The sequence below is a fragment of the Oncorhynchus nerka genome, linkage group LG11 (genome assembly GCF_034236695.1).
Source record: "Oncorhynchus nerka isolate Pitt River linkage group LG11, Oner_Uvic_2.0, whole genome shotgun sequence".
Taxonomy (NCBI): Eukaryota; Metazoa; Chordata; class Actinopteri; order Salmoniformes; family Salmonidae; genus Oncorhynchus; species Oncorhynchus nerka.
Genome location: NC_088406.1, coordinates 24,488,274 through 24,499,725, shown reverse-complemented (window position 1 = coordinate 24,499,725; position 11,452 = coordinate 24,488,274). Strand labels below are relative to the sequence as shown.

Sequence of the window (11,452 nt, the reverse complement as noted above, 5' to 3'; positions counted from 1 at the left end):
CTTTGAGAAGTCAAGCACTCATTCATTTGATCTGCCTTAGAGAGAACTTTTACACCACGCTCTGCAGAAGAAAATAACTAAACGAGTATACATTTCTTCATCTTCCCTCCATGCAAGATAACAGCCCTTCAACCGCTACATTCTCCCCCCCCCACATGTCACTCACTACAGGATGAGAGGGAGGTAAAGGAGGGAGAAGAGTGAGAGGAGGAATGTTGATAGGACATCATGGAGTGTGAATGCAGTAGAATAGACAGGTGAGGGGAGAGATTACACCTTTCATTATGAAAGTGATGGAAAGAACAGCCATAAGAAAAAGGAGAGTGCAGACAGTAATAATATGGATGATGGAAAGCTGCTTGGAGAGGGCGAGTAGTGGGCGAAATAAATGGGTTGAGTAGGGAGAGGGGGAAGATTACGGAAAGGAGAGAGCCAATAGCCACCGTTGTAAGATTATACCCCAGTCAACTGGATAGACTAGAGCTCAATTGTAATCATAGCAGTGCAGCTGCCACAACACACTCAAGAAACGGCGTATCAAGGATAAGCCCCTTTTAAACAGGTCAAACAACTTCAGTTTTTATCCCGATTTGATCCTACGTTTCCGCGAGGGAGTAAATTCATTACGGAGTCGATATTCCAATACCTGGTTTTAGCCTCACGAATTGTGGTGTCCGGCGTCATGCCCCAAAACCGTTCTCATCCTTTCCTTCAAATCCTCGCTTCTCAACCTGAATTTCAGCACAAAAGCCTTCGCCTGAGATCCATGTGGTAGAACACCAGTTATGTACCCTTCTGGTAATGGGCAGGTAACTATGGCCCTGCAAGACCATCCTTACCAAGCCTTCCTAGAGGGAGGATGATTGTAACCATTTAGGGACATTTTTCCTTCCCTACAACCACTTGCGTTAAATCATCTCATCATGACCACTTTGCTGTTGCTTGGCGCTCTAGTCCTGGTGAGCGCACGCACTCGTCCTGGTGTGATTTTTCTACAGTATGATCAGAGACAGATTTATGCTGTAAACCATGAAGGGTTTTTTGAACAGTAAAGCTGCTTTGTCTGAACTGTGATCGCAACAGGCTCTGTTCAGCCTACCTGCCCCATGGGTCATCAGGATCACAAAACATTACTGAGACTAAATATCAAATACATGCAGCCAACTACAGCATCAGATTTGAAATCACAGTTAGAGAAATTCAATACTATAGTTTTGGTTCAAAGGCTTAGTGTGTGAAGGTGCTGGGCAGCATTGCGACTTCCTTTCATTTGGATGACACTGACACGCTGAGGTGACAGTAGGTCCAATTGGGGGAAAATCACCAGTATGTTGGGTTCAGTTTTTTTTAATTCACATTTAAAAAGATGCTCATTGCAGCACATTCCTCGATCAGTCTCTCTCAGCGAGACTTCCTGTCTCAACCGGGTCACTTCCTGTTCGGCAAATAGATCTTAATACAATAGAAATAAACAAAAGCCTCATTCATAAAAAGAGAAAACGTATTTAAAAGAGGATTATCACCATCGGGATAAGAACAGGAGGAGTGAAAAAACAAAGCAGCATATACATTTTTTAAAACAGTCTCCTGTGACAGAGGTGTCGTGTGCTTTCTCTGCGCAGGCACATAAACAGTAATAGCGGATTGGCCCTCTGATCAGCTTAAACACACACTGACTGACAACATCCCAGGGTATGTCCACAACGGCACCCTATCCCGACATAGCGCACTACTCCTGATCCGTCTGATCAAACGTAGCGCACTACTCCTGATCAAACGTAGCGCACTACTCCTGATCAAACGTAGCGCACTACTCCTGATCAAACGTAGCGCACTACTCCTGATCAAGCGTGGCGCTACTCCTGATCAAGCGTGGCGCACTACTCCTGATCAAGCGTGGCGCACTACTCCTGATCAAGCGTGGCGCACGATCAAGCGTGGCGCACTACTCCTGATCAAGCGTGGCGCACTACTCCTGATCAAGCGTGGCACTACTCCTGATCAAACGTAGCGCACTACTCCTGATCAAACGTAGCGCACTACTCCTGATCAAACGTAGCGCACTACTCCTGATCAAACGTAGCGCACTACTCCTGATCAAACGTAGCGCACTACTCCTGATCAAACGTAGCGCACTACTCCTGATCAAACGTAGCGCACTACTCCTGATCAAACGTAGCGCACTACTCCTGATCAAACGTAGCGCACTACTCCTGATCAAGCGTGGCGCTTTACTCCTGATCAAACGTAGCGCACTACTCCTGATCAAACGTAGCGCACTACTCCTGATCAAACGTAGCGCACTACTCCTGATCAAACGTAGCGCACTACTCCTGATCAAACGTAGCGCACTACTCCTGATCAAACGTAGCGCACTATGTAGGGAATAGGGTGCCATTTGACGCAGACCCAGACAGAGACTTAATGGAAGCCTGGATCCAATGAAATCCACTGATAAATAAAGACACTGCCAGTTGAGAGGGAGGTGTAGTGCAGCAGGGCACTAAAAGATATCAGGGCTGCAGTGTCCCCAAACTCAGTGGAGTCAGAGTGGGTCTGACTGATGCCTCGGGTTGCCTGTTGCGGAGCAAGGCCGACACGCACCAACCCACACATGCATAAAACCTCACGCCACTCACACTGAAAACAGCCCCTCTGAGCATGAGCGAGTGTTTGCATATGCATGCATTCAAGAATGTTTGCCTGCCTGTGTGTTTTCCATCCTCTAACTCCCTGTGGCTAGGGGCTGGTGAGTCTCAGTGGAGCCTGCTATAGGGTCTAAATATAAATATCTAGATGTTCCAAGAGCCTTCCAGGGAATCTGTATAGATGTACAGTAGCTACGTATGATGTCTATATGCATCATCCTCAAACGCCCTGTTCCTCCAGGCACATATTCTAGAAGCACTACAGACCCACATACCCAATGAGAAGTCAGCATCATAGCCCAACACTTCTGCTACAGTCTAGTCTCAAGCCCACCCCCCTCCTTTCGTTAATCCTTCCTCTGTCCATCAACCATCACAGCAGTGAGCAAATTTAAAAAAAACACAAAAAAACCAGACAAATCCTAAAAAGAAACTCGGAACTCCTTCATAGGCTTCCTCCAGACCATCATCATTATCCTGAGTAGATGTCCAATGGTTCAGGGTTACATTTTTGGGGGTTGACTGTAGTGAAATGTAGCTGCCGTCAAGCAGTCAGTCGTTCGTTGTCCTGGTGAGTGGGGTCACTGGTACTGGAGGTAGTTCTTGAGGGTCTCTGGCAGAGGGAGGGTGTCTATCTGGTTGAGTCGGTCCCGCCCCAGAGCCAGCCTGGCCACTCGCCTGCACAGATCCATCAGGGGGAGGGGCTCCGCTGTGACAGACAGGAGAGAAGAGGACATTAAAAAAGGAATGTACACAGATTTAATAGATGCTATTTCAGAAGGAATGGCAATGAGTGCATTTAATATTGGTGTAGACTAAGCAATATGATATCATTCTCAGAAGGGCTTTTAAGTGCATTTGTTTGTGTCAGAGATCTTACCACACAGAGAAACTTTGATAATGAGAGTGCCCTTCACGGACGTCAACTTGACCGGTCCACCTGCCGTGACCATCTGTTTGTGCTGGACTTACAGAGCAGACACTCTCCTGAGCACTGTGTGAAGGTGATGCCCAGGAGCTCACCACACACAGTCTCCCTTACTAAAGTACACATACACAATCTGCTGAGTCACTGGCCACATGGCTTGGAATAGACAGAGTGGGTGGTGTCAAGGGGGACCCTAGGGAATCCTCTAAATGGACTGGTGCCCTTGTAGCTACGTGACCACTAGACAACACACAGCAAAATATATTAGACACACACTGACATTGGACTCTCCTGTATTATACACCAAGATTCCATGGGAAGGATGTGATACAAAAGCAGGCTGGCAGGCAGGCTGGCTTTTGACATTATCTATTTCACCATATAATGAATGTTCTTAAAACTAACAAAGATCCAAAAGAAACGTGCAAATTGATGATTGACTCAACTTCCAAGAAACTACCGTAAAACATAGGCCTTAGACACGCGCAGACAAATACACACGCACTTCCAGATGTCGACTTCCAGGATCCGGCCTGCCTATCTGACTCACTAACGGGCTAAACAGGTCACATGGTCACAGCCTACACCTCATTTGCTGCGCAGAGGGATTGTGGGAGATGGATGGATGTAATCTCCTGTCTGCATGTTTCTTCTGTTTGTATGACTCCATGGTTATATGGGCGTAAGACAGTCATAGGGCGTAAGACAGTTGGGCACCACCTGGAGGATGTAAAATCTACAATTCCTGTTAGAGAGCCTGGATATATTAGGTGACCTCTGAACTCAGTAGTGAAAGGTAGCTCTCACCACCTGCACACACACTGGTGTGTCATTACCTAGGCTTACTAAAGGAAGACGATCATCTCACTGTAGCCGTGTGTCAGGAACACACACACAAACAAGGCAAGCCTATTAACATGTGAGAGCCATAGTTGAGTCAATTGAGAGGAATAGTAACATAGCATGTTATTCAGTGGAGATCTGGGAATTGCATAGGAGGGATCATAATTATGATGCTGCTGTTGCTGCTTCCTGGAAACTGTCCAATCATCCAGCTGGTGCGCCCTCTCCCTGCGTTGCCACCAGCGACAAGTGGTCCCATCAAACAGCGGGAATCTGAGCAGGAGTCTGTTAATGTCTGCTGTCAATCAACAGTCTGGCTGAGCTATCAGACTCCACACTGCTCCGGTGAATGTAGGTGTGTGGGTGTGTTTGCAGGTTGAGGACTCGAAAAAGAGCATGGAGTAACCTGTATGGTGCGTATCTCTTGGGTATCATGATTAGCTTGAAATAGTCTTCACAAAGAAAGAGACAGAAAAGGGAGAGGTAGGGGAGAATAACAGCTACATGTTGGTCAATATTCTATGCAGAAGCATGTCTGCCTTGGCTTGCTGAACTGCATGCCATGTGGGTTCATAAAAACCCATATTACACTTCAAAACATGGGATGAAAGCAAACAGGACAGGGTGATATTAAGTATTAATGGAAGCAAATTAGCTGGAAGTGGTTCAGTTAAAGGGACTAGAAAGTAATATCAAGCAAGCCACTTTCTTCTCTCATCTCCATCCCTCTCCTCCTATCCCGTTTATATCCATCCATCGATCTTTCTCTCCCCTGACTCAGTCCCCCTCTCCCCCACTGCTCGGTTAATAATGGTGAGATACAGGTTTGTGTCAGTAAAGCAGATATGATGCTGTCTGGGTCTGTCTGATTCAGGCATAGTCCAGGGCTCTCGTTCTGGGACAATCAGGAGCATGCTCTAGACCTGTATGTAGATATGAACTCAGGTGAAAACAGAGGTAGGGCACTGATGTTGGATGACTAGGCCTGGCTTTCAGTCGGCGTTCCAATTCATCGCACATGTGTTCGATGGGGTTGAGGTCAGGGCTCTGTGCAGGCCAGTCAAGATCTTCCACACAGATCTCAACAAACCATTTCTATATGGACCTCGCTTTGTGCACGGGGGCATTGTCATGCTAAAACAGGAAAGGGCCTTCCCCTAACTGTTACCAAAGTTGGAAGCACAGAATCATCTAGAATGTCATCGTATGCTGTAGAGTTAAGATTTCCCTTCACTGGAACTAAGGGGCCTAGCCCAAACCATGAAAAACAGCCCCAGATGATTATTCCAAACTTTAAAGTTGGCACTACGCATTGGGGTACGTAGCGATCCCCTGGCATCCGCCAAACCCAGATTTACCCATCAAACTGCCAGATGGTGACGCATGATTCATCACTCCAGAGAACGCGTTTCCACTGCTCCAGAGTCCAATGGCGGCAAGCTTTACAGCACTCCAGCCGACACTTGGTGATCTTAGGCTTGTGTGCAGCTGCTCGGCCATGGAAACCCATTTCCCGAAGCTCCCGACGAACAGTTATTGTTGTTGCTCAGACATTTCCGATTCAAAATAACAGCACCTTTAACAGGCCAGAAATTTGACGAACTAACTTGTTGGAAAGGTGGCATCCTATGACGGTGCCACGTTGAAAGTCACTGAGCTCTTCAGTAAGGCCGTTCTACTGCCAATGTTTGACCTTGGTGATTGCATGCCTGTGTGCTCGATTTTATACATCCGTCAGCAACAGGTGTGGCTGAACTACCCGAATCTGCTAATTTGAAGGGGTGTCCACACACGTATCTTGATCCTGCTGTCCCAATTTCTTCTCGCGCTCTCCCCATCTTTGTTTCGGATCAATCTCTCCCGCCATCTCTCATTTCCTCTCAGACTCACAGTCTTTGCGTGCAACCAGGAGAGATTGACCTGCTGTCAGGATATTCAGTATGGACTTGTTGATTCCAGACTCAGAGCTTATCTAATCAATATGGAGAACTGTGCCAGTGGAGATGGATAACATCTCAAACTGTGCACCAGTTCCAATGACCACCTCATGAGTGGGAGTGGGAGCGTGTCAGATGTAAAATATATAAAAAGACTGACTTATTATGGCAAGTAGTGTGTGTGTGTCACACAAATGTATAAAATGACCATCTTGTGACAAGACGTGTGTGACGTCAATGCATAAAATGAGCAGCTCATCCTGCGTGATTGATTTTTCCAGTAAGTAAGCATGGGAAAGAACGTACAACAGTGACCAATCCCCAAGAGCACATCACCGGGAGAGTGAGTGAGAGCGCACATCAGACAGACAGGACAGACAGAACATCACAGGGGGAGAGAGAGAAAGGACATCACAAGGAGAGTGTGAGAAATAACGAATGGAAACAGCAGTGAGGAAGAGAGAGAGCAAGAGAAAGGGCAAGCCTCAGCCTCTCTCAAATTGGAAATGCCAGTGTCCAAATTGAATCGCTGACTTCAGCTGAATCCAATTGTTCACTGAACTAACGGACACCAGTCGTCCGTTGGCGCTTTATTACCAGACAGAACCAAATGTCCCAGCCACTGATCCCCAGACAGAAGCAAATGATCCAGTCCATTTAGCCACTGATCCCCAGACAGAAGCAAATGATCCAGTCCATTTAGCCACTGATCCCCAGACAGAAGCAAATGGTCCAGTCCATTTAGCCACTGATCCCCAGACAGAAGCAAACGATCCAGTCCATTTAGCCACTGATCCCCAGACAGAAGCAAATGATCCAGTCCATTTAGCCACTGATCCCCAGACAGAAGCAAATGATCCAGTCCATTTAGCCACTGATCCCCAGACAGAAGCAAACGATCCAGTCCATTTAGCCACTGACCCCTGCAGTGCCCCTATACACTCAGGTCCTCAGCATAATAAAGCCTGCTATACCTCTGCAAGGCATTGAGTACGGTTACATGCACACAACACCATTATTGTGGATAGTCAGATTAATATAATAGTTTGTTTAAAACGTTTACATACTTTGCAAGAATAACTATTTCCCTAATAATCCTGTTGACAGCAGTAAATCCCCAATGAAAATAAACGTTCTACCACAGTGACAATGTTATTTTTGCGAAGCCTATTATATTCAGAGTTCGGACATATAAAGTTTGTATCTGAAAACTATTTCTAAAGATGCACACTCTGCTTTTCCAAACTCACTTCACTCGTGCATAAGAGGGAGGCTTGCAATACCCGGTGCTGGCACATGTGCAGATCAAACACACCACTGGAACGCTGATTAAGCGGTTTACGTGTCCTAATCAGTCTAAAGATCGCAAAATAAAATGTGTGTTTAAAATCGCTGTATGCTTACCTCGATTTTGACATTAAACCAATTCAGATAAGCAGAGTAAGGTGTTTGTGACTATTACCATACTCGGCCTGCTGACATAATCAGTTTAATATCGAATTATTAGTGTTCATGTAAACGTACTCACTGTCTGTGAATCTATTCTCCACACTATCAGGAGACTTACAGCAGAGTTTCATGGCTCCAAACAAGAGGAATCTCCATTCACAACCAAGATGATCCAGTCCCAGCCAACACACCATCCCCAGCCTAAATCTCCCTCCCCAAGCCAGCACTTGCTGTAACGTCTCCTCTCCCCATTCAGCTAAACGGTTTCTACGGCAACTCCCCTACATGATCAGAAGTGTAAATATTGAAGCAGGATTTGAGGGTAAACAAATGGGAGTGAGTGAGAAAGAGATATCGGGGGAGAGAGCGAGTGAGAGAAAGAGCCAGCATGAAATGGTGTGCATTTGTAACAGAGGTTTTGCAAAGTGCTCACCTCTTGTTATTCTCTTGTTAAGCTCTGAATGAGTTTGGCTGCTGGTAGCCTCCCTATGGCTGTAGTGTTGTGCCATTTTGGTATGTGAAGAACAGTGCTATTAGAATATAGCTAGCAGGACAGCCTGATCCCCCCTCTCCTATTGTTTTCTATTTACAGGCTTTATGGAGCAACAGAAACACTAAAGAAATCAATAAAGCTTCTATCAGTGTGAAAGTCGTGTGGAGAAGAAACTATGTGTTCGCTGAGAAAGACAGGATCAGAGAATTGCATTAACTGTGTTAACTTCTTCGAGTTTTAATTTTAGGATAAAAAACGTTCCCGTTTTAAACAAGATATTTTGCCACGAAAAAATGCTTGACTATGCATGTAATTGACAGCTTTGGAAAGAAAACTCTGACGTTTCCAAAACTGCAAAGATATTATCTGTGAGTGCCCCAGAACTAATGCTAAAGGCGAAACCAAGATGAAATTTCATACAGGAAATGGTCCAGATTTTGAATGCGCTGTGTTCCACCAATGTCTCCTTATATGGCTGTGAATGCGCCAGGAATAAGCCTGCACTTTCTGTCGTTTCCCCAAGGTGTCTGCAGCATTGTGACATATTTGTAGGCATATCATTGGAAGATTGACCATAAGAGACTACATTTACCAGGTGTCCGCCCGGTGTCCTCCGTCAAAATTATTGCGTAATCTCCAGCTCCATGCGCGTTTCCATTTTCTTCAGAGGAGAAAGTCAACTGCCACGAATGATTTATCATCGATAGATATGTGAAAAACACCTTGAGGATTGATTCTAAACAACGTTTGCCATGTTTCTGTCGATATTATGGAGTTAATTTGGAAAAAAGTTCGCGTTGTAAATGACTTAATTTTCGGGTTTTTTTCTTACCCAAACGTGATGAACAAAACGGAGCGATTTGTCCTACACAAATAATATTTTTGGAAAAACTGAACATTTGCTATCTAACTGAGAGTCTCCTCATTGAAAACATCTGAAGTTCTTCAAAGGTAAATGATTTTATTTGAATGCTTTTCTTGTTTTTGTGAAAATGTTGCATGCTGAATGCTAGGCTTAATGCTATGCTAGCTATCAATACTCTTACACAAATGTTTGTTTAGCTATGGTTCAAAAGCATATTTTGAAAATCTGAGATGACAGTGTTGTTAACAAAAGGCTAAGCTTGAGAGCTAATATATTTATTTCATTTCATTTGCGATTTTCATGAATAGTTAACGTTGCGTTATGGTAATGAGCTTGAGGCTATAAATAGGATCCCGGTTACGGGATTGCTCGTCGCAAGAGGTTAAGGGACAATTTGAGAAAGTGATGGAAAAGTGGAGGGACATCTCTCTTCACATGATTTTATTGCAAAAGAAAGAGAAGACTCCTTTACCACAGTGCATCTAAAACAGAAACATGGAGAAGCTACCTTGGGGAATACAAGCCAATGCCTGGCATCTCAGTGTATGCATACTCATAAACTGTCTCCATGTTCCTGTGCGTGTGCCCCATTTCCAAAGCATAATTAAGCAATAAGGCCAGAGAGGGTGTGGTAAGGGCTGTTCTCAGACACCCCTGATGTGCCTTATTACTATTATAAACTGATTACTAAGATAAATAGAATTCATGCATCAGACCAGTGGTTTATTGTCTGATATACCTCTGGCTGAAGTGCTGTTTCAGCCATAATAGCATCCAGTACCCAAACTACCCAATTTATAATATACCATGCTTTCCTCTGGAGCATTCCTACAGAACAAATAAATACTATTAACATCAGTGTAGAGAGAAGATGACAAACACAGGACTCCTACATAATGAGGCTACAGAGTTGTGACAAAGCAAGGACGTGGGGTGGACAGAGTTATGCTTCAGAAGCTGCTTCCATTAGCTTCTCTTACATTATAAAACTTCATTCCCTTAACTTTCCACTATCTTCATTTAGTTTGGGAAAACACAGCAGAGGGGGGAGAGAGCTGGAGAAATAGAGGGATATTGTGAGGGAGGGTAGAGAGAAATAGAAGGGGGGAGAGTGAGACAACCCCATGCCCTATAATAAACCAACACTAAAACCCCTCCTTTGTCCTCTTGAAAGTAAACCAGTTGATGAAGAATAGGGCTTGTGTTCTAATGGGCTATAGAATAATGCATTAATGTCACACGTTCCACACAAAACAGCCCAGTGTGTTGGTCTGAGATAGAGACAAGAAAACCATGCAACAGAGGGTGCCTGTATGGGGCACAATACACACACACATACACACACACACCTTCCTTCGCAAGGCGAGACATTGAGCTCTGCGCCACACTGGGACTGCCTCCACAATTACTCCACTCCTGGCTCTCTTCCGTGAACTCACACAAACACCTGGCTTGCGGCCATGAAAATTAGTAGTTAATGTCTGACCGTCTAAGGGGGGGGTTGACTGAGGAGAGAGCTTATGGGTAAGCTTACTATGGGTAAAGACATCTTTTTATAGATCAGAGCCAAGAAACACACACCAGCAGGCCCTCCCCCACTTTCTCTCCACAGTAGCAGAGGCAGTAACTGCACACAGAACTGTATACAGTCAACCCAGGCAGTCTGAAGTATAAAACACTATCAGCTAGTCTCGCTGTACTGACATGCCACTGATTAGTGTACGGGAGGCTATAGATTGACAGAGACCAGTGGCCAACTCTAGCTCCAACACAGCTGATGCAGCTAATCTAGGTCCTGATGAGCAGCTGATTGGTAGAATCTCAGTATCCAGTAGGTCTGCAGGAGGAAGGTAAGCCACCACTGGTATACAGCATCTCCATGCTCAGGCTGTCACTACTACAGTATTATTCAGACAGAGTCTCTGGGACTAACCTAGTGAGGAAACGGTCACTTACTGTCTGTCAACACATAGCCTCATCGTCTCCAGTCCATTATGTCCAAAACCCATGACTGACTGACAGACACACAGATGATTACATCCAAATATCTTTCTCCTTCAACCTTTTTCAGTAGTTGTCTCCAGTGGTTAGCGTCAGGGAGGACTGTTCTGGACTGATGTGCAGTGTGCTTCTCTGACACCTTCCTGAGTGTCGTAGCTTCACCCAGGTGGGTGCTACACATCGGTAGTGGAGGGGTTCTACCCATGGAGTCTGGCTTCAGAGAGTACTACTGAGAAGCGCTGCATCAGCGACAGCAAGGGCGCCCTGATGAACGGCTCTGGACCAATC

The 11,452-nt window shown here is 45.3% G+C and overlaps 1 protein-coding gene across 5 annotated transcripts in view; it reads right to left on the bottom strand.

The window, feature by feature from the left end:
* Positions 1-2,240: 2,240 nt before the first annotated feature.
* LOC115117976 (SPRY domain-containing SOCS box protein 4-like) overlaps positions 2,241-11,452 on the bottom strand; it is a 60,099-nt gene continuing 50,887 nt past the window's right edge. For all 5 annotated transcript variants that reach the window (XM_065024317.1, XM_065024316.1, XM_029646493.2 and 2 more), the window contains one exon: positions 2,241-3,357. In XM_065024317.1, coding sequence (XP_064880389.1) covers positions 3,230-3,357 — 128 coding nt within the window. In that variant the 3' untranslated portion in view covers positions 2,241-3,229. The remainder of the gene's footprint in view (positions 3,358-11,452) is intronic.